Raw genomic sequence first — 24,878 nt, forward strand, 5'->3', positions numbered from 1 at the left:
GAGGAGAGACTAATAACGGCGCAGGATGGGGGCTCCTCACCACATACATACCTTCCCTCCCTCCACTAACATACAGTCCCATGTAAATAACATCACACCCTCACTCCAGTCTTCTCTAATATACAGTCCCATGTAAATGACATCACTCCCTCCAGTCTTCTCTAACATACAGTCCCATGTAAATAACATCACTCCCTCCCTCCAGTCTTCTCTAATATACAGTCCCATGTAAATGACATCACTCCCTCCAGTCTTCTCTAACATACAGTCCCATGTAAATAACATCACTCCTTCCCTCCAGTCTTCTCTAACATACAGTCCCATGTAAATAACATCACCCCACCAGTCTTCTCTATCATACAGTCCCATGTAAATAACATCACTCCTTCCCTCCAGTCTTCTCTAACATACAGTCCCATGTAAATAACATCACTCCTTCCCTCCAGTCTTCTCTAACATACAGTCCCATGTAAATAACATCACTCCCTCCAGTCTTCTCTCACATACAGTCCCATGTAAATAACATCACTCCCCTCACTCGTCTTCTAGAACATACAGTCCCATGTAAATAACATCCCTCCAGTCTTCTCTAACATACAGTCCTATGTAAATAACATCCCTCCAGTCTTCTCTAACATACAGTCCCATGTAAATAACATCACTCCCCTCACTTGTCTTCTATAACATACAGTCCCATGTAAATAACATCACCCCCTCCCTCCAGTCTTCTCTAACATACAGTCCTATGTAAATACCATCCCTCCAGTCTTCTCTCACATACAGTCCCATGTAAATACCATCACCCCCTCCCTCCAGTCTTCTCTCCTATACAGTCCTATGTAAATACCATCCCCCCCTCCCTCCAGTCTTCTCTCCCATACAGTCCCATGTAAATTACTCCCTCCTGTACAGATCAGACTTCTTCCTGTTGCCCTACAAGCCCCGCCCCTTCATTTATGACAGTAACGCTACATCACATGACTAGCAGGAAGTAATCAGAAGTCCCCGCCTCTTCTGGTGACGTCACACCTCACTGGGTCACATGATCAATGTGTGTAGCCAAGAGGACCCGGACTGGAGGAGTGATGGGTAAGTGATCGGAGGTCATGTCCTGCGTGACTACAACCCCCATCATGCTGCAGGACTAGTCCCGGACCTGTGTAGTGGCCCCGCCGTCAGCCTCTCAGTGCGCGGCGCTGCTGTCAGGGAGGGAGTGACTCTGCCGACTGCGGAATCCCGGGCAGAATGGACTGGCTGTGACGAGGAATGACGTCACATGTTGTCTATGGTCACGTGGTATGTGTAGACTAGGTGCAGTGGATATACAGCGGTGTAGTGATCTGTGAGGGAGGAGGTATACAGCACACTGCTGTATATACTGTATATGTGCACTGTGTATATACCTGTGTACGGATATATAGTATATACAGCGGTGCACTGATCTGTGAGGGAGGAGGTATAAAGCACACTGCGGTATATACTGTATATGTGCACTGTGTATATACCTGTGTATGGATATATAGTATATACAGCGGTGCACTGATCTGTGAGGGAGGAGGTATACAGCACACTGCTGTATATACTGTATATGTGCACTGTGTATATACCTGTGTACAGATATATAGTATATACAGCGGTGCACTGATCTGTGAGGGAGGAGGTATACAGCACACTGCTGTATATACTGTATATGTGCACTGTGTATATACCTGTGTACAGATATATAGTATATACAGCGGTGTACTGATCTGTGAGGAAGGAGGTATACAGCACACTGCTGTATATACTGTATATGTGCACTGTGTATATACCTGTGTACAGATATATAGTATATACAGCGGTGTACTGATCTGTGAGGGAGGAGGTATACAGCACACTGCGGTATATACTGTATATGTGCACTGTGTATATACCTGTGTACAGATATATAGTATATACAGCTGTGTACTGATCTGTGAGGGAGGAGGTATACAGCACACTGCTGTATATACTGTATATGAGCACTGTGTATATACCTGTATACAGATATATAGTATATACAGCGGTGTACTGATCTGTGAGGGAGGAGGTATACAGTACACTGCTGTATATACTGTATATGTGCACTGTGTATATACCTGTGTATGGATATATAGTATATACAGCGGTGTACTGATCTGTGAGGGAGGAGGTATACAGCACACTGCTGTATATACTGTATATGTGCACTGTGTATATACCTGTGTACAGATATATAGTATATACAGCGGTGTACTGATCTGTGAGGGAGGAGGTATACAGCACACTGCTGTATATACTGTATATGTGCACTGTGTATATACCTGTGTACAGATATATAGTATATACAGCGGTGCACTGATCTGTGAGGGAGGAGGTATACAGCACACTGCGGTATATACTGTATATGTGCACTGTGTATATACCTGTGTACAGATATATAGTATATACAGCGGTGTACTGATCTGTGAGGGAGGAGGTATACAGCACACTGCTGTATATACTGTATATGTGCACTGTGTATATACCTGTGTACGGATATATAGTATATACAGCGGTGTACTGATCTGTGAGGGAGGAGGTATAAAGCACACTGCTGTATATACTGTATATGTGCACTGTGTATATACCTGTGTACGGATATATAGTATATACAGCGGTGCACTGATCTGTGAGGGAGGAGGTATACAGCACACTGCGGTATATACTGTATATGTGCACTGTGTATATACCTGTATACAGATATATAGTATATACAGCGGTGCACTGATCTGTGAGGGAGGAGGTATACAGCACACTGCGGTATATACTGTATATGTGCACTGTGTATATACCTGTGTACAGATATATAGTATATACAGCGGTGCACTGATCTGTGAGGGAGGAGGTATACAGTACACTGTTCTATATACTGTATATGTGCACTGTGTATATACCTGTGTACAGATATATATAGTATATACAGCGGTGTACTGATCTGTGAGGGAGGAGGTATACAGTACACTGCTGTATATACTGTATATGTGCACTGTGTATATACCTGTGTACGGATATATAGTATATACAGCGGTGTACTGATCTGTGAGGGAGGAGGTATACAGCACACTGCGGTATATACTGTATATGTGCACTGTGTATATACCTGTGTACAGATATATAGTATATACAGCGGTGTACTGATCTGTGAGGGAGGAGGTATACAGCACTCTGCGGTATATACTGTATATGTGCACTGTGTATATACCTGTATACAGATATATATAGTATATACAGCGGTGCACTGATCTGTGAGGGAGGAGGTATACAGCACACTGCGGTATATACTGTATATGTGCACTGTGTATATACCTGTGTACAGATATATAGTATATACAGCGGTGTACTGATCTGTGAGGGAGGAGGTATACAGCACACTGCTCTATATACTGTATATGTGCACTGTGTATATACCTGTGTACGGATATATAGTATATACAGCGGTGTACTGATCTGTGAGGGAGGAGGTATACAGCACACTGCTCTATATACTGTATATGTGCACTGTGTATATACCTGTGTACAGATATATAGTATATACAGCGGTGTACTGATCTGTGAGGGAGGAGGTATACAGCACACTGCTCTATATACTGTATATGTGCACTGTGTATATACCTGTGTACAGATATATAGTATATACAGCGGTGCACTGATCTGTGAGGGAGGAGGTATACAGCACACTGCTGTATATACTGTATATGTGCACTGTGTATATACCTGTGTACAGATATATAGTATATACAGCGGTGTACTGATCTGTGAGGGAGGAGGTATACAGCACACTGCTGTATATACTGTATATGTGCACTGTGTATATACCTGTGTACGGATATATAGTATATACAGCGGTGTACTGATGAGGGAGGAGGTATACAGTACACTGCGGTATATACTGTATATGTGCACTGTGTATATACCTGTGTACAGATATATAGTATATACAGCGGTGTACTGATCTGTGAGGGAGGAGGTATATACTGTATATGTGCACTGTGTATATACCTGTGTACAGATATATAGTATATACAGCGGTGCACTGATCTGTGAGGGAGGAGGTATACAGCACACTGCTCTATATACTGTATATGTGCACTGTGTATATACCTGTGTACAGATATATAGTATATACAGCAGTGCACTGATCTGTGAGGGAGGAGGTATACAGCACACTGCTGTATATACTGTATATGTGCACTGTGTATATACCTGTGTACAGATATATAGTATATACAGCTGTGTACTGATCTGTGAGGGAGGAGGTATACAGCACACTGCTGTATATACTGTATATGAGCACTGTGTATATACCTGTATACAGATATATAGTATATACAGCGGTGTACTGATCTGTGAGGGAGGAGGTATACAGTACACTGCTGTATATACTGTATATGTGCACTGTGTATATACCTGTGTATGGATATATAGTATATACAGCGGTGTACTGATCTGTGAGGGAGGAGGTATACAGTACACTGCGGTATATACTGTATATGTGCACTGTGTATATACCTGTGTACAGATATATAGTATATACAGCGGTGTACTGATCTGTGAGGGAGGAGGTATATACTGTATATGTGCACTGTGTATATACCTGTGTACAGATATATAGTATATACAGCGGTGCACTGATCTGTGAGGGAGGAGGTATACAGCACACTGCTCTATATACTGTATATGTGCACTGTGTATATACCTGTGTACAGATATATAGTATATACAGCGGTGCACTGATCTGTGAGGGAGGAGGTATACAGCACACTGCTGTATATACTGTATATGTGCACTGTGTATATACCTGTGTACAGATATATAGTATATACAGCGGTGTACTGATCTGTGAGGAAGGAGGTATACAGCACACTGCTGTATATACTGTATATGTGCACTGTTTATATACCTGTGTACAGATATATAGTATATACAGCGGTGTACTGATCTGTGAGGAAGGAGGTATACAGCACACTGCTGTATATACTGTATATGTGCACTGTGTATATACCTGTGTACAGATATATAGTATATACAGCGGTGTACTGATCTGTGAGGGAGGAGGTATACAGCACACTGCGGTATATACTGTATATGTGCACTGTGTATATACCTGTGTACAGATATATAGGATATACAGCGGTGTACTGATCTGTGAGGGAGGAGGTATACAGCACACTGCGGTATATACTGTGTATGTGCACTGTGTATATACCTGTGTACAGATATATATATAGTATATACAGCGGTGTACTGATCTGTGAGGGAGGAGGTATACAGTACACTGCTGTATATACTGTATATGTGCACTGTGTATATACCTGTGTACAGATATATAGTATATACAGCGGTGTACTGATCTGTGAGGGAGGAGGTATACAGCACACTGCTGTATATACTGTATATGTGCACTGTGTATATACCTGTGTACAGATATATAGTATATACAGCGGTGTACTGATCTGTGAGGGAGGAGGTATACAGCACACTGCTGTATATACTGTATATGTGCACTGTGTATATACCTGTGTACAGATATATAGTATATACAGCGGTGTACTGATCTGTGAGGGAGGAGGTATACAGTACACTGCGGTATATACTGTATATGTGCACTGTGTATATACCTGTATACAGATATATATAGTATATACAGCGGTGTACTGATCTGTGAGGGAGGAGGTATACAGCACACTGCGGTATATACTGTATATGTGCACTGTGTATATACCTGTGTACAGATATATATATAGTATATACAGCGGTGTACTGATCTGTGAGGGAGGAGGTATACAGCACACTGCGGTATATACTGTATATGTGCACTGTGCATATACCTGTGTACAGATATATAGTATATACAGCGGTGTACTGATCTGTGAGGGAGGAGGTATACAGCACACTGCGGTATATACTGTATATGTGCACTGTGTATATACCTGTGTACAGATATATAGTATATACAGCGGTGCACTGATCTGTGAGGGAGGAGGTATACAGCACACTGCTGTATATACTGTATATGTGCACTGTGTATATACCTGTATACAGATATATAGTATATACAGCTGTGTACTGATCTGTGAGGGAGGAGGTATACAGCACACTGCTGTATATACTGTATATGAGCACTGTGTATATACCTGTATACAGATATATAGTATATACAGCGGTGTACTGATCTGTGAGGGAGGAGGTATACAGTACACTGCTGTATATACTGTATATGTGCACTGTGTATATACCTGTGTATGGATATATAGTATATACAGCGGTGTACTGATCTGTGAGGGAGGAGGTATACAGTACACTGCGGTATATACTGTATATGTGCACTGTGTATATACCTGTGTACAGATATATAGTATATACAGCGGTGTACTGATCTGTGAGGGAGGAGGTATATACTGTATATGTGCACTGTGTATATACCTGTGTACAGATATATAGTATATACAGCGGTGCACTGATCTGTGAGGGAGGAGGTATACAGCACACTGCTCTATATACTGTATATGTGCACTGTGTATATACCTGTGTACAGATATATAGTATATACAGCGGTGCACTGATCTGTGAGGGAGGAGGTATACAGCACACTGCTGTATATACTGTATATGTGCACTGTGTATATACCTGTGTACAGATATATAGTATATACAGCGGTGCACTGATCTGTGAGGGAGGAGGTATACAGCACACTGCTGTATATACTGTATATGTGCACTGTGTATATACCTGTATAAAGAGATATATAGTATATACAGCACTCTGCTGTACATACTGTATATGTGCACTGTGTATATACCTGTATACAGATATATAGTATATACAGCGGTGTACTGATCTGTGAGGGAGGAGGTATACAGCACACTGCGGTATATACTGTATATGTGCACTGTGTATATACCTGTGTACAGATATATATATAGTATATACAGCGGTGTACTGATCTGTGAGGGAGGAGGTATACAGCACACTGCTGTATATACTGTATATGTGCACTGTGTATATACCTGTATACAGATATATAGTATATACAGCTGTGTACTGATCTGTGAGGGAGGAGGTATACAGCACACTGCTGTATATACTGTATATGAGCACTGTGTATATACCTGTATACAGATATATAGTATATACAGCGGTGTACTGATCTGTGAGGGAGGAGGTATACAGTACACTGCTGTATATACTGTATATGTGCACTGTGTATATACCTGTGTATGGATATATAGTATATACAGCGGTGTACTGATCTGTGAGGGAGGAGGTATACAGTACACTGCGGTATATACTGTATATGTGCACTGTGTATATACCTGTGTACAGATATATAGTATATACAGCGGTGTACTGATCTGTGAGGGAGGAGGTATATACTGTATATGTGCACTGTGTATATACCTGTGTACAGATATATAGTATATACAGCGGTGCACTGATCTGTGAGGGAGGAGGTATACAGCACACTGCTCTATATACTGTATATGTGCACTGTGTATATACCTGTGTACAGATATATAGTATATACAGCGGTGCACTGATCTGTGAGGGAGGAGGTATACAGCACACTGCTGTATATACTGTATATGTGCACTGTGTATATACCTGTGTACAGATATATAGTATATACAGCGGTGCACTGATCTGTGAGGGAGGAGGTATACAGCACACTGCTGTATATACTGTATATGTGCACTGTGTATATACCTGTGTACAGATATATAGTATATACAGCGGTGTACTGATCTGTGAGGAAGGAGGTATACAGCACACTGCTGTATATACTGTATATGTGCACTGTGTATATACCTGTGTACAGATATATAGTATATACAGCGGTGTACTGATCTGTGAGGGAGGAGGTATACAGCACACTGCGGTATATACTGTATATGTGCACTGTGTATATACCTGTGTACAGATATATAGGATATACAGCGGTGTACTGATCTGTGAGGGAGGAGGTATACAGCACACTGCGGTATATACTGTGTATGTGCACTGTGTATATACCTGTGTACAGATATATATATATAGTATATACAGCGGTGTACTGATCTGTGAGGGAGGAGGTATACAGTACACTGCTGTATATACTGTATATGTGCACTGTGTATATACCTGTGTACAGATATATAGTATATACAGCGGTGTACTGATCTGTGAGGGAGGAGGTATACAGCACACTGCTGTATATACTGTATATGTGCACTGTGTATATACCTGTGTACAGATATATAGTATATACAGCGGTGTACTGATCTGTGAGGGAGGAGGTATACAGCACACTGCTGTATATACTGTATATGTGCACTGTGTATATACCTGTGTACAGATATATAGTATATACAGCGGTGTACTGATCTGTGAGGGAGGAGGTATACAGTACACTGCGGTATACTGTATATGTGCACTGTGTATATACCTGTATACAGATATATATAGTATATACAGCGGTGTACTGATCTGTGAGGGAGGAGGTATACAGCACACTGCGGTATATACTGTATATGTGCACTGTGTATATACCTGTGTACAGATATATATAGTATATACAGCGGTGTACTGATCTGTGAGGGAGGAGGTATACAGCACACTGCGGTATATACTGTATATGTGCACTGTGCATATACCTGTGTACAGATATATAGTATATACAGCGGTGTACTGATCTGTGAGGGAGGAGGTATACAGCACACTGCGGTATATACTGTATATGTGCACTGTGTATATACCTGTGTACAGATATATAGTATATACAGCGGTGCACTGATCTGTGAGGGAGGAGGTATACAGCACACTGCTGTATATACTGTATATGTGCACTGTGTATATACCTGTGTACAGATATATAGTATATACAGCGGTGTACTGATCTGTGAGGGAGGAGGTATACAGCACACTGCTGTATATACTGTATATGTGCACTGTGTATATACCTGTGTACAGATATATAGTATATACAGCGGTGCACTGATCTGTGAGGGAGGAGGTATACAGCACACTGCTGTATATACTGTATATGTGCACTGTGTATATACCTGTGTACAGATATATAGTATATACAGCGGTGTACTGATCTGTGAGGGAGGAGGTATACAGCACACTGCTGTATATACTGTATATGTGCACTGTGTATATACCTGTGTACAGATATATAGTATATACAGCGGTGTACTGATCTGTGAGGGAGGAGGTATACAGCACACTGCTGTATATACTGTGTATGTGCACTGTGTATATACCTGTGTACAGATATATAGTATATACAGCGGTGTACTGATCTGTGAGGGAGGAGGTATACAGTACACTGTTCTATATACTGTATATGTGCACTGTGTATATACCTGTATAAAGAGATATATAGTATATACAGCACTCTGCTGTATATACTGTATATGTGCACTGTGTATATACCTGTGTACAGATATATAGTATATACAGCGGTGTACTGATCTGTGAGGGAGGAGGTATACAGCACACTGCGGTATATACTGTATATGTGCACTGTGTATATACCTGTGTACAGATATATAGTATATACAGCGGTGTACTGATCTGTGAGGGAGGAGGTATACAGCACACTGCTGTATTTACTGTATATGTGCACTGTGTATATACCTGTGTACAGATATATAGTATATACAGCGGTGTACTGATCTGTGAGGGAGGAGGTATACAGTACACTGCGGTATATACTGTATATGTGCACTGTGTATATACCTGTATACAGATATATATAGTATATACAGCGGTGTACTGATCTGTGAGGGAGGAGGTATACAGCACACTGCGGTATATACTGTATATGTGCACTGTGTATATACCTGTGTACAGATATATATAGTATATACAGCACTCTGCTGTATATACTGTATATGTGCACTGTGTATATACCTGTGTACAGATATATAGTATATACAGCGGTGTACTGATCTGTGAGGGAGGAGGTATACAGCACACTGCGGTATATACTGTATATGTGCACTGTGTATATACCTGTGTACAGATATATAGTATATACAGCGGTGTACTGATCTGTGAGGGAGGAGGTATACAGCACACTGCTGTATATACTGTATATGTGCACTGTGTATATACCTGTATACAGATATATAGTATATACAGCGGTGTACTGATCTGTGAGGGAGGAGGTATACAGCACACTGCTGTATATACTGTATATGTGCACTGTGTATATACCTGTGTACAGATATATATATAGTATATACAGCGGTGTACTGATCTGTGAGGGAGGAGGTATACAGCACACTGCGGTATATACTGTGTATGTGTACTGTGTATATACCTGTGTACAGATATATAGTATATACAGCAGTGTACTGATCTGTGAGGGAGGAGGTATACAGCACACTGCTCTATATACTGTATATGTGCACTGTGTATATACCTGTATACAGATATATAGTATATACAGCGGTGTACTGATCTGTGAGGGAGGAGGTATACAGCACACTGCGGTATATACTGTATATGTGCACTGTGTATATACCTGTGTACAGATATATATATAGTATATACAGCGGTGTACTGATCTGTGAGGGAGGAGGTATACAGCACACTGCTCTATATACTGTATATGTGCACTGTGTACAGATATATAGTATATACAGCGGTGTACTGATCTGTGAGGGAGGAGGTATACAGCACACTGCTGTATATACTGTATATGTGCACTGTGTATATACCTGTGTACAGATATATAGTATATACAGCGGTGTACTGATCTGTGAGGGAGGAGGTATACAGCACACTGCTTTATATGTGAAAACCATTGCCCAATACAGCGTTTCCTAACCCGGTTCTGCTCCACGATCTCTTATGGAGCTTATGGATCAGCGCTGGTATCGAGATAATGTGTTCTGTCACATACAGCATCAAGAATGTTTATTGTTGTTCTGGACCATGGATTCTAGCAGTGACCAGAGCTTACAGGTTGTCACCTGGAGAAGACATAGGTTCTCTCTGAAGGCCACACTGTCAGGGCGTTTATCCACATAAACTGCTTTCATGTAGTAGTAGATCATTTCCAAACCTTCTACTGGAAGATTAGGGCAGAAGTGTAGTCTCTGTGGTGATCGGCGTCTCCCCATACACAGGGTTACACAGTAGTGAAGAAGTCGTCTGATGAGTGTGTAACACCTCGTGTGTCAGGAGGACGGAGCAGGACCCAGAGCCCCATCACCGAGCCTCCACCTCATTCACTGATACATGAGCAGAAGATCCTAGAACTTACCAACAGGATCACTGACCTGCTGACCGGAGAGGTGAGCGCTGCTGGGACATTATTCAATAACGCCAAGGGAGGGGTCTGGTAATGACTGTATCTTGGTGTTGTCAGGTTCCTATAAGGTGTCAGGATGTCGCTGTCTATTTCTCCCTGGAGGAGTGGGAGTATTTAAAAGGACACAAGGATATGTACAAGGACGTCATGATGGAGAATCACCAGTGCCTCACATCACCAGGTAAGAGGAGACCTTCCAGATTATAGAGGAGAGACCAGGTTTAGGGTCACCTAGACTCACCCCTAATCTGATCATCAGATATAGACCATGTATTCAGTATTTACTATTTTCCTATAGATGGATCCAGTCAGATATCCACCAGAGAGATGTCACAGTCCTCTGTATTCCCAGGAATGTCCAGAGGAGAAGCCAAATGTCGCAATAGATCATCATGACCTGAAGATGGAGAATCGCCATCTCCTCACATCACTGGGTAAAAGGAAATGTTCCTGATTTTGGTGGAGAGTCCAGGTGTGAGGGTCACCAAGACTCACCTCTCATCTGATCATCATATATAGCAAAAATATATTTGCCTAAAACTATTTATTTCCTGTAGTCCATAGACAGCACAGTCAAGAATGGGTTGAAGCCCCCTCTATACAACTAGACAGAGACAGATAATCAGTAATGATCAATCAAACAATTAACCAATCACCATGGTCCCTATAAGGATGAGCAGGAGGAAGGAGCTGGAGTGTAATTTTTATAAAGCAATATTCAATGATTGAATTTGAAGGAAGAGGAACGTTGTGCTGCCTGTGGACTACACGAAATGAAAATTTAAGGAATTTTTTTGTTTTTGTTTTCCTGGACGTCTTACATCAGCACAGTCATGAATGGGACTTACAAAGCAGTGTTTAGGTGAGACAGAAGACCCCATTCAAATATTCTATGGTACACAGAGGCGTATATCGTGAGAATGTCCAGCCTGGGAACATCCATGAAGGGTGAAGACGCGGATCATGCGGTAGCATTGCAAATTTGTTCCAGTGTTAAGTGTCCACTTCAGCCCGGGACATGATAGTGGAACAGACATAGTCGCTGACGAAACTGGTAGCACTTCTCAACAGATCCCTTGATTCACCGCTGTACTGGTATTACTGGCCTTATTGGGTCGTTGGTGATGAATAAACTGGGCCTCAGATTCTCTGAAGGTATCTGTTCTTTGCATATTCACTATTCACAAAAAAGTTAGGAATATTTGGCTTTAAGGTGAAATTTATTGAAAACGGCTGCAGGGATATTTTACCATGAAAGTCGGGCATTAAGTAGAAGCAGCAATGGTGATTTCCTCATCGCAAACATTTTATTGAAAAGCTGACACCAGTACTGGGTATACCCCCACAAAATGTCTCAGGAACTTGTCATGTGCGCTTGAGCATCAATTACAGCTTGACAACAACATCTCCTGCTGTTCACAAGTCGACTTATTGTCTGCTGAGGCATGGCATCCAACTCTTCTTGAAGGGCGGCCCTCGGGTCATTGAGGTTCTGGGGTACAGAGTTGCGAGCCTCTACACAGCGATTCAGCTGTTTCCATTGGTTTTCAATGGGATTCAGGTCTGGAGAAAGTGCAGGCCATTCTATTCCCCAGTATCCAGCAGCCTTTCCCTAATGATGCGACCTCTATGAGCTGGCGCATTGTCCTCCATGAAGATGACATTAGACCTGTGTTGTTCCTGCAGAGGCACAATGACTGGATTACTGATGTTCTTCAAGTAATTTGGGCTTGTCACTGGACCATTCACACAGTGTAGAGCAGTTCTGTATTGACTGGACACACCTGCCCACGCTGTAACATCACCACCACCACCACAGGCTCGTCTGGTGACAACAGTGGCTGATGCATAGCGCTCTCCTTGACGTCTCCAACATCTTTGGCGGCCATCATTTCTGCTCAGCGTGAATCGACTTCCATCAGTGAACAGCACTGAGGCCCACTGGTCCCTCGTCAGGCGTAGATGCTCCCTGGCCCATGCAAGACGATGGCGCCTATGGTCAGTTTCCCTTGAAGGTTGTCTAGTACGCAGACCACACTGATGTAAAAGGTTTTAAATAGTCTGACGTGACACTTGGCTGCCTCTCACCTGCCTTACATGTGCCTGGAGTTGTGTGGCATTCATCATCCGTTTCTGTAGGGCATTGTTCACAATGAAGCGGTCATCAGTGTGGTGGGATGTGCCAAAGGATGTCCACTTCTCTGCCTTCCTGTGACTCTTCCAGTCTCTCTGTATCTCTGATACTCTAACTCAGGGGCCACTTACATCTGTGAACATCCTGCTTCAAGCCTTGCAATGGCAAGGTACTGTTGATAAATTGTTAGGTGTCGTCTTGGGCTCATGATGTTAGAATGTGAACAGCATGTTGAGGAGGACTGTTTAAATACCAACTCTAATTGAGCAAAGAAATTTCTTGGGTGTTTCATGGATCAAACAATGTCCTTTTGGATCCTAGATCTCGGAGATAAGGTCACTTTTATGTACAGATACTGTATTTACTAATAAGCTTTGTAGAGGTGAAGAAGAAGAGAAGAATCCTCTTATATTATAAAAAGATGTTTAGTTGGTGCATCTAACACTATATAGACAACCCCAAGAAGGTGCAGGCAATGAAATTCTAGCCTGAGATACCTTAAGGCTCTGAAGAAAAAACCTGACGAGATGGTGTTTAGAAACCTTGCTTTGCAACTGTTCCTTGATTGTGGTGATTTTTTTTAAAATACATTCCACAATGACTAGCATAGTGTTAACAGCCTCAAAGTTGTCCTTGCTAGCTTCCATGCCGTCTGATGCAACTTGTTTGAACGAAGAAGACACCTCTTCTGTAGGAGAAGGTCTGGAATGCCTGGCAGACTCCAGTAACTGTCTTTCGAGATTCACTACAGGAACCAGGAGAAGTAAAGCCTTTATGAAAGAAAGCCTATGACTTATCCGATTGATAGAGCATGGTGAGAGCAAAGTTGGATTTTATAGTATTTTCTGTCTGTCGCCATAGCCTCCAGATCTTGTTTCCATCACTTCTTCACTATCCACGAGAAGATTGTAGAGTTGAGGCTCCACTCTTCTGGAAAAAGACCCTTGTAGCCTGTTTATTAAAATGAACCGTGTGGTAAATTAGCTTGACTGAACAAGCATTTGGTGGTTGCAAGGGTAATGTTGCAAGTGAGCTAAGGTCAGTCTGACCGCTCTGAGATCTCTTAGGTTGGATGACCATCCCTTCTTCTTGCCAAATTTTCCGTGGGAGCATCACAGAGGAACCCTGATTCAGACTTAAATAAAGGTAAGCTCCATAGGATCTCTTCTCTACACGTCTTGCTGTAACTGACTCAGCCAGATTCATAGTGCCCTCGTTTGGAATCTGGCCATACTACACCTTGAAAGTTTAAAGTGGGAAAACCACTTTAAAACTTGAAACCGAACTTGGCTTCGGTTCCGAGGTACTAGTTGGAACCCAAACCAAGGTCGGTTTCAAGTATAAAAGTGGTTTTCCACTTTAGAAATCATCTACCGAATTATTCAACGAAGTCACACACAACTTTGTGAATAGCTAACTTCGGCTCATCGGGGCCAGACCTTCTAATACTGTATGGAGACGGATCTCCGTACAGTATTATTCCGAAGTTTTGAACTAAGTGACTTCAGATGAAGCACCTGAAAGCTCGCTTCGCTCAACACCAGTGACCGCAATGTGTCATAGTGGTTAATATCTGCTGTAAATGTACGGAAACACAAGTGTGTAGGTAGAGAGAGAGGATGGGCGGTCTGGTGAGCTAAAGGTCAGCTCTTCAACATAAGCATTCTGAATAGTTCGTATTAACCCTTTCATTGGTTTCACATGAGACATAGAAAGTAAAGTCATCTGGTAAAAGATGCTAGATTCCCTGCAGTGTCTGGATTTCCAGACTTGCTAAAGTCGAAATACCTAAAAAAAATTAGGGATTTCCAGTCAGTCTCCCGAGCTGCTACCTGCCATGCATTAAGCTGGGTAACAGATGCGATCTGACGTTTGCAGGGACATTCAGCGTCACCATGAGAGGCGGACACCTAATAAGATAATGTACACAGTATGAGAACTCTGAGGGCGACCACAACATGGTCAGAGCAGATACATCATCCATAGAGTGCCAGGTAACATACAGCAGTGTAACTATGGTAGGTGCACATTGTCTGCCTTTCTTACCCGGGTAAGTAGAGGGTGCAATCCTGAGTGCAGAATAACACTGAACTAAGTCACATCACAAGACACTGGCTCCATCCTCCTGCTCAGTTTTTAAGGGTTCATGGTAATTGGTAATTGATCGCTGCTGCTTAACCTGTCTTGTCTAGTTGTACCCATGGGGCTTTAACCCATTCATGACTGTGCTGCCAGGCAATGGGGCATATTTACAAGGGATTTGCAACTATTATTTTATACTTTCAGCAGGCTCGTATACTGCCATTGATGTCCCTGATTTATGATGAGGCACACACCACCAGCAGTCTACTATGGCAGTGCAGGGGGGGGAAGACCAGCTTAAAAAGCCAGTCTTGGTAAATGTGCCTCAATGTATTCAGTCACTGTGTATATTTCCTATAGAAGGATCCAGTCAGAGAGATCCACCAGAGAGATGTCCCGGTCATCTGTATTTCCAGGACTGTCCAGAGGAGAAGCCGAATGTCCCACTGGATCATATGGGCCTCTTGATGGAGACTCAGAAGCTCCTCACATCATTAGGTAAGAAGGAACCTTCCTGATTATAGAGGAGAGACCAGGTTTGGGGATCACCCCTCATCTGATTATTGCATATAGACGATGTAATCGGTCTCTGTGTATATTTCTATAGATGGATCCAGTCAGAGAAATCCACCAGAGAGATGTCCTAGTCCTCTGTATTCCCAGGACTGTCTAGAGGAGAAGCCTAATATCGCACTGGATCATCAGGACCTTAAGGCAGAAAATCACCAACCCCTTACATCACCAGGTAAGAGGAGACCTTCCTGATGTAGGGGAGAGTCCTGGTTTAGGGGTCACCTAGACTCGTCCCAATAGACACTGTGTATATTTCTATAGATGGATCCAGTCAGAAAAATCTACCAGAGAGGTGTCCTAGTCCTCTACATTCCCAAGAGTGTCCAGAGGAGAAGCCAAATGTCCCACTGGTTTATCAGGTAGGTGAGGCTGAGATTCCTGTAGATTCTGTGTAGATTGATGTAATGAAGCTTTCTACTCCTCTTCTCCAGCAGAAGTGGAGTGGACGCTGTATGTGATGAGGGTGCTGACTGTGGTCGGTCGTGGCTACAAGTAGTTTCTGGTTTTATAGTAGATTGTGTTTAAACTTCCACCTGTTTGGACATCTACTCAGCCATTGATATTCATTATGGATAAATGTAAAGTTGTGCAGTGTAGATGTACAGTCATGTGAAAAAATTAGGACACCCTTTGAAAGCATGTGGTTTTTTGTAACATTTTTAATAAAAGGTTATTTCATCTCCGTTTCAACAATACAGAGAGATTAAAGTAATCCGACTAAACAAAGAAAACTGAAGAAAAGTCTTTTCAAGATCTTCTGTAAATGTCATTCTACAAAAATGCCTATTCTAACTGAGGAAAAAGATAGGACACCCTTGCCCCTAATAGCGAGTGTTACCTCCTTTGGCTGAAATAACTGCAGTGAGACGGTTCTTGTAGCCATCTACCAGTCTTCGACATCGGTCTGAGGAAATTTTACCCCACTCCTCAATGCAGAACTTTTTCAGCTGTGAGATGTTTGAGGGGTTTCTTGCACGTACAGCCCTTTTCAAGTCACCCCACAGCATCTCAATGGGATTCAAATCTGGACTTTGACTTGGCCATTCCAGGACTCTCCATTTCTTCTTTTTCAGCCAATCTTTGGTTGATTTACTAGTATGTTTTGGGTCATTGTCATGTTGCATGGTCCAGTTCCGCTTCAGCTTTAATTTTCTAACTGATGGTCTCACATGTTCTTCAAGCACCTTCTGATACACAGTAGAATTCATCGTGGATTCTATGATGGTGAGCTGACCAGGTCCTGCTGCAGCAAAGCAGCCCCAAACCATGACACTTCCACCTCCATGCTTCACAGTTGGTATGAGGTTCTTTTCTTGGAATGCTGTGTTTGGTTTACGCCAAACATGTCCTCTGCTGTTGTGTCCAAATAATTCAATTTTGGACTCATCTGTCCAAAGAACATTATTCCAGAAGTCCTGGTCTTTGTCAACTTTATCTCTGGCAAATGTCAGTCTGGCCTCGATGTTTCTCTTGGAAAGCAAAGGTTTCCTCCTTGCACACCTCCCATGCAAGTTAAACTTGTACAGTCTCTTTCTGATTGTAGAGGCATGTACTTCTACATCAACAGTAGCCAGAGCCTGCTGTAGTTCTCGAGATGACACTTTAGGGTTTTTGGAGACCTCTTTTAGCATCTTGCGGTCTGCTCTTGGGGTGAACTTGCTGGGGCGACCAGTCCTGGGCATGTTGGCAGTTGTTTTGAAAGCCCTCCACTTGTAGACTATCTTCCGGACAGTGGAATGGCTGATTTCAAAATCTTTTGAGATCTTTTTAAATCCCTTCCCAGACTCATAGGCTGCTACAATCTTTTTTCTGAAGTCCTCTGACAGCTCTTTTGCTCTCACCATGGTGCTCACTCTCACTTCAACAGTCAGGAGCACACCAAACTAAATGTCTGAGGTTTAAATAGGGCAAGCCTCATTCAACATGCAGAGTAACGATCTACTAATTATGTGCACCTGGTGTGATATACCTGTGTGAGATCTGAGCCAATTTAAGAGGGAATACATGTGAGGGTGTCGTATCTTTTTCCTCAGTTAGAATAGGCATTTTTGTAGAATGACATTTACAGAAGATCTTGAAAAGACTTTTCTTCAGTTTTCTTTGTTTAGTTGGATTACTTTAATCTCTCTGTATTGTTGAAACGGAGATGAAATAACCTTTTATTAAAAATGTTACAAAAAACCACATGCTTTCAAAGGGTGTCCTAATTTTTTCACATGACTGTATATCATGGACTAAATGACAGCTCAATGCCAATCAGCTGCTTCTAAGGCGAGCAGAATTCCCTCATGTGCAGTAAGAGGCATTGACTCAGGAGTTATGGACATAATCTTACTGCTTTACTAATCATTAGTGCAGACTCCTCTAGAATTGTCACGGATGGTGTTGCAGAAAGCTGGAACTTATAAATAAACATCCGACTGGCTTGATCCCAAACTAAGGAGCATATGGGTGAGCCCTATAAAACCCCTAGAGCTCTCCCTGACTGCTATGCCCATGCAAAGATCTTTATGGTAGACGATTGCATGCCCACGTACCCAATACTATGTGACACCTGAAAACCCTATAATAGTGAGGGGACACGACCACCGGCTCCCTGCACTTAATACGGACGGAGTCAGGGTCACCTAGAATCAAGCCAGCAAGGAAACACAAATAAAGGAAAAAGACTTATCTTGAGGAATCAGCAGCAGCAGCCTCCAGCAGTGAACACAATCCAGGAAGAAGTATAAACCGCAAAGTGAGGCAGTATGGGAGGGAATATAAAGGGAGGCAATTAGTGCAAATAGGTGACAGCTGGGAGAAGGAAAGGAGATGACAAAGTGAAACCAAAACAAAGAACAAGAATGTGCAGGTCAGTTCTGGGGGCCACAGGCGTCTAAGGGGGGGGGGGGGAGTGAAATGATATATCTGTGCAAATATGAAAATCTAAAATATAAAACGGTGAACGTCTTTTCATAGTAGTCACCATGCCAACAATGAACTTTCTAGTTACATTTAGTTATCAGTGATAAAAGGCCTCTTTACAGTAAAAGCTGCAACGTTTCTGAATAATCTGAGAACCGGTGGTGATGAACAAGGCGTCCACTCCAAGATCAGCGCCGATCATTTCCTGTAGCAAATAACATTTATTTTGAGTAAAATATTTGGTTGAATGTTGGTCCTGTCTGATCACCACTGGAGGAGATCCTTCTCTTTTAGGGCAGGTTGGGTCATCTTTTCTGGGAGTTTTGACCTTCTCTTGGATATAAGATAAACTAGGGTTCCTTTTCTTGTCTCTCATGTCCTTCATGTGTGATCCTTGCAGGAAAGTGATGGAAGTGGAAGCACGAGTGGCCTGGAGAACCCCACATCAGTGTCAGTGACTGGTAAGAGCCTTTCATAAATCCTGGGTTTTCTTCTGCCCTTATACATTGCAGGCTGAGTTTACAGGAAACCTTCTCCCTCCTCCGATGGAGGTGATGTATACGGAGTAGATCCCAGCTGATTGTTCTTGTGTTCCTCGTCCAGTAAGTTGGATCAGTTGATGTCCACATGTTGTTTGCCTGTAAGGCTCGGAGGAATATTGTTTCATATTTTCTCTTCTCGGCCATTGATGGGAAGTCTAGAAAACTATGATTAATGTTACTGTTATTGCTTAATAATTCATTTAGTCCATCATATTCCTTGTCACTGGTACAATGATACAAAATGGGGAAGAAATGCACAGGCTGGAAGGCAAATATAGATTTAGTTACGAGTAGTAGGACTTCTCCTGCGGTTTCATCTTCTCCTGTCTATTAGTTTGTTAGAGGCAGTTTCTATGTCGATGTCTAAAGCTGTTTCCCCTCTTATTTTTTATTTTTTAGTCTTTTGCAGTAGGTAATAAGAAGCTCTGTACATCTGTATCCGTGTATATTCTCTTGCTTCCTGTCACGTTTCTCTGGTTATTCTAGTCCAGTTTTGATTCTGCGTCTTGCAGTTCGCTTCCTTTCAGTTTGGATCTCTCTTGCTTTGCTTCTCGTTGAGTTCTGCTGTTTCTTGTATCTTGGTCCTAATGACATCCTGTTCATGTTGGGGTCAGTATAAAAAATTAGGTTTTTCATTTCGGGTACCTTTGAGCCTCAATGATGTCTGGTGTTGCGTGTTTAGGGAGAGACTTATCCGTTTGTTCCGCCATCTTTACCGTACCATTCCAGTCAATATTGTTAAGTACCAATTCTCTTGAATTCCGGCTACGGTGAACACAGACCTCGTATTATTGTTTGTGACAGTCCGGCTGTTACACAATTTGGCCATGCTGTAAGTCTTGGGGGGTGGGTACTAGGAGCAGGCCTGTGGAAGAAAATTACATTTTGATTAAATCGCTAAGATATTATTCATTTTCCATGTCTGTATCTATTTAAACAACACAAATAAATTCCTGCAGTTTTCGCACTGGCCGCTAAGCCTAATAACAGGCGCCACTTCTTGGGCTGTACAGATCACTTTACTGCAGTTATCTGCTTATCTGTAATTATAATCCTGCCTGTAATTATATCATCTCTGTGTGTAGATAAGACAGGATCCACCACTCACAATAGGTCCTCATCAAAGCTTATGTACTCCTTGCTTTTAAAATGGCCTCTGCACAGGTCACAGAGCATACCCAGAAAACGCTCCCATAGAAGTCCAATAAGGTCAGCTCCTGACCATTATGTTTCTGGTCCAGGTGGCTGCCATAAAGCAATTTTCTTCATTATTTCTTAATTAAAAAGTAGACACGTTTTAATGTGGGCATCACATCTTCAACAGGCCGAGGTAAATCTTGATATGATATAGATGTGATGCCCACTTTGAAACATGTTAACTTTTTAATGGTTATTTATGCTTTTTTTTATAATATTGGGTCCTTGTACCTCTAGCAGCACAGTTTTTTCTTGTTATAATTTACTTTGGCAGCTTTGCAGACTCTTGGCATTCTATCAATCAGCTTCATGAGGTAGCTGTCTGGAATGGTTTACCAACAATCTTAAAGACGTTCCTAGAGGTGCTGAGCACTAGTTGGCTGCTTTTCCTTATCTCTACGTTCCGAGTCATCCCAAACCATCTTACCTGGGTGAAGGTCGGGTAATTGCAGCTACCATGTCATCGAACATAGCACTCCATCAGTCTCTACCTTAGACGACCAGTCCATACATAGTATGGAGGTTTGTTTGTTTGAGGTCATTGGCCTGTTGAAAACGAAATAATGGTCACACTAAGCGCAAACCAGGTGGGATGGCACTGCAGAATGCTGCGGTAGCCATGCTGGTTAAATATACCCTGAATTTCAAATAACTCAACAAAAATGTTATCTGCAAAGCACCCCCAACACCATCAAACCTCTTCCATGCCTTACTCATCCTTGTGTTTCACAAAGCCACGTGAGTTGGAAACCAGAAATCTCAAATTGGTACTCGTCAGAATACATATTTCCTTGTGTTTCTTGGCCCATGCAATTCTCTTCTTGTTCCTCAGTAGTGGTTCTCTTTCACCTATTTGACCATAAAGGTCTGATTCTCGCAGTTTACTATGAACAGTTGATGTTGACATGTCTGGTGCTTGATCTCTGCAAGTCATTTGTGTAGGCTGTAGTTTGAGGTCCTGTTAATTTGCAGTTTCCGAGGCTGGTAACTAATGAACTTATACTCTACAACAGAGTTAATTTTTGGTCTTACTTTCCTGGAATGGCCCTTGTGCGGGCCAACTTTCATTATAGCATTTGATGGTTTTCATGACTGCGCTTGAGGATAGCTTCAAAGTTCTCGAATTTTTCCTGATTGACTGCCCTCAAGTCTTAAGGTCATGATGGACTGTTGTTTCTGTTTACTTTCCATTCCAAACCATTCCAGGAAACTACCTCATGAAGCTGATTACGAGAATGCCGAGAGTGTGCAAAGCTGTCATTAAAGCGAAGGGGCAATTGTGAAGAATTTAACACATATTCTGGTTTAACAGTTGTTTACTACTTAATTCCATGTGATCCTTCATTGTTTTCATGTCTTCAACATGAATCTACTTTATAGAAAAAATGAATCAAAAGGTGTGTCCACACTTCTGGAGCTGTATAGATTACTCCATGTTCTTGGCACACTGCTCTGTGATACTTTTATGGGTAACTTGGAAGAGAAGAACCTCTTATCTTGATTTGTTGACTGTACTTTGAAAAAATATTAAAATATCAATTATTTTCTTTCCAGGTGAAGACCGTACTAGAGGCTCCCAGGAACATCTCATTTTATCTCAGTGCTATGAAGTAGAAAATAAATTGTGGACTGGCGAGAAAACCACTGGACGTAGATTGGATAGAATGCTTGTATGTTCTAAAAGTGGGAAACATTTTAAACAGAAATCAAATCTCTCCGTGGATGAGAGGATTCACAGAGATGAAAGAAAACACGTGTGTTTAGAGTGTGGGAAATGCTTTACCTATAAATCAGTTCTTGCTCAACATCAGAGAATTCACACAGGGGAGAAGCCATTTTCATGTTCCGAATGTGGAAAATGTTTTACCTATAAATCTGTTCTCATTGAACATCAGAGAACGCACACAGGGGAGAAGCCATTTTCATGTCCTGAGTGTGGGAAATGTTGTACCCAGAAATCAAATCTTGTGGAACATCTAAGAACGCACACAGGAGAGAAGCCATTTTCATGTTCTGAGTGTGGGAAATGTTTTAGTCAGAAACTGAAACTTATGGAACATCTAAGGACTCACACAGGGGAGAAGCCATTTTCATGTTCAGAATGTGGGAAATGTTTTACAGCTCAATCAAATCTTGTGGAACATCTAAGAACTCACACAGAAGAGAAGCCATCATGTTCCGAGTGTGGCAAATGTTTTAGTCATAAATCAAAACTTATGGAACATCTAAGAATTCACACAGGAGAGAAGCCATTCTCATGCCCTCAGTGTGGGAAATGTTTTACTCAGAAATCATATCTTGTGAAACATCTAAGAATTCACACAGGGGAGAAACCATTTTCCTGTTCAGAATGTGGAAAATGTTTTACAACTCAATCAAATCTTGTGGTGCATCTAAAAACTCACACAGGAGAGAAGTCATTTTCATGTCCAGAATGTGAGAAGTGTTTCAGTCACAAATCAAAACTTATGGAACATCTAAGAAGCCACACAGGGGAGAAGCCATTTTCATGTCCAGAATGTGAAAAGTGTTTTACCCAGAAATCAAATCTTGTAAAGCATTTAAGAATTCACACAGGGGAGAAGTCCTTTTCATGTCTAGAATGTAGAAAATACTTTACGCAAAAAGAATCTCTTCAGAAACATCTGAGAATTCACAAAGAGGAGAAGTCATTTTCATGCGGGGAATGTGGGAAATGCTTTAGGCATAAAGAGTCTCTTAGGAATCATCAGAAAATTCACACAGGAGAGAAGCCATTTTCATGTTCTGAATGTGGGAAGTGTTTTACCCAGAAAGCGCATCTTGTGAATCATCTAAGAATTCACACAGGTCAATTCCCCGCACAGACCAATCCTAGTAGACCACTGACGGCGGTGATTGACTGCAGCGGTCACGTGCCAGATCCTGGAACATCACAGCTGCTGTTTGTAAACAAAACCTGTCAGTAGACCCCGACTGGTGCTGCAGAGAACGGTGCTGAAGAAAGGGGAGAGCATTCCATGTGGGGGTTTTTTTTGTTTGTTTTTAGCCATTTTAGGGCTAATCCAAGACTTTTTAAATTATTTCAGAAAACGATTTTAAAAATGGATGTTTCCTTATAACAGTGGTGAATTTGTAGTATAGTTATATAATACAGTTTCAAAATCCTATCAAGGGATGGGGGATGTGAATTAGGAAAGCGGAGTGAGACCCAGACTTCTAAACATTTTCATAAGCATTAATATTGAACTTTAAGAATTCATCCAAGTCTTTTTTCAAACCATCCTCTGTTCCTGGTGGGACCATGTCCTGCGGTGACTATTTCACAGATTCACAGTTATGGTAAAAAAAGCCTTTCGTGTTGCTGGAGAATTATTTTTATTTATTTTTTCTTCAGACAGAGGCAGCGCCCACTTGTTTTTTGAGGGGATTTTAAATGGAACAGTTTTTTATTTTATTTTTTTGTGCAGGTCATTTATATATTTGTTAATCATTTCCTTCAGAGACGTCTCTTCTCAGGACTAAATAAATGTAATTATTTTAATCTTTCCTCATAACTGAGACCCTCTGTTACTGTGGGGGTTCAAGGCCGCCTCTCAGGTTCCAGCTTGCTGTGTGTATATTAGGGCCATTGTTTGTTGTATCTCAGTTCAGTACTGCAAGGGTTAACTTTCTCTTGCTCTGTGTTCATCTGTTTGACTGAGCTCATCAGCCTTCCTATAAAGGCTCTGCTGTTTCCTCACTGCCTGTCTCTGCAATAGCTCTCAATAGATCTGCCAAGTCACTCTAGCTTGCTATAATCCTTTAGTGTGTATACCAGGGATGTCAAACTCGTGGCCCTCCAGCTGTTGCAAAACTACAACTCCCATCATGCCTGGGCATACTACAGCTATCGGGAAATGATGGGAGTTGTAGTTTTGCAACATCTGGAGGGCCATGAGTTTGACATCCATGGTGTATACCCTGATCTGTTCCGTGCCTGTTACCCTGAGCTGTTCTTCTGCCTGTGCTCAGTCTTCGCTCTCTTGCCTGGATTCTGACCTTGTGATGCCTGCCCTGACCCTGGGAGTACTTCTTTAATTCGCATGCTTGGTTCTCACTATGTTTTTTCTGATCTTCTGAC

The 24,878-nt window shown here is 41.9% G+C and overlaps 2 protein-coding genes and 1 long non-coding RNA gene across 4 annotated transcripts in view; 2 read left to right on the plus strand and 1 right to left on the minus strand.

The window, feature by feature from the left end:
• Positions 1–24,878, minus strand: part of LOC122931070 (zinc finger protein 773-like) — a 426,553-nt gene that overhangs the window by 73,471 nt on the left and 328,204 nt on the right. The window lies entirely within an intron of this gene.
• On the plus strand, positions 1,017–11,460 carry LOC122931089. Its single transcript, XR_006388211.1, has 3 exons — positions 1,017–1,089; positions 11,157–11,324; positions 11,399–11,460. It is a non-coding gene; the product is annotated as an uncharacterized LOC122931089 (long non-coding RNA).
• Positions 11,462–24,304, plus strand: LOC122931073 (gastrula zinc finger protein XlCGF26.1-like). Of its 2 annotated transcripts, XM_044284987.1 has the most exons (7): positions 11,462–11,522; positions 11,640–11,775; positions 15,918–16,055; positions 16,165–16,302; positions 16,392–16,489; positions 19,438–19,498; positions 22,331–24,304. In XM_044284987.1, exons 2-7 carry the CDS (start codon positions 11,640–11,642, stop codon positions 23,722–23,724), a joined length of 1,965 nt encoding a protein of 654 aa, XP_044140922.1. In that variant the 5' UTR covers positions 11,462–11,522; the 3' UTR covers positions 23,725–24,304. The 2 variants fall into 2 exon arrangements, with proteins under 2 accessions (XP_044140922.1, XP_044140923.1); XM_044284988.1 differs by lacking the exons at positions 11,462–11,522; positions 11,640–11,775 and adding an exon at positions 13,220–14,621.

The sequence above is a fragment of the Bufo gargarizans genome, chromosome 3 (assembly GCF_014858855.1).
Source record: "Bufo gargarizans isolate SCDJY-AF-19 chromosome 3, ASM1485885v1, whole genome shotgun sequence".
NCBI classification, from domain to species: Eukaryota; Metazoa; Chordata; class Amphibia; order Anura; family Bufonidae; genus Bufo; species Bufo gargarizans.

Bases quoted from the DNA above. Each gene is read 5' to 3' on its own strand.
- LOC122931073 (XM_044284987.1), top strand. From the start codon at position 11,640: ATGGATCCAGTCAGATATCCACCAGAGAGATGTCACAGTCCTCTGTAT. The intron at 11,776-15,917 runs GTAAAAGGAAAT...TATTTCCTATAG, and splicing joins CCATCTCCTCACATCACTGG to AAGGATCCAGTCAGAGAGAT. The intron at 16,056-16,164 runs GTAAGAAGGAAC...ATATTTCTATAG, and splicing joins GAAGCTCCTCACATCATTAG to ATGGATCCAGTCAGAGAAAT.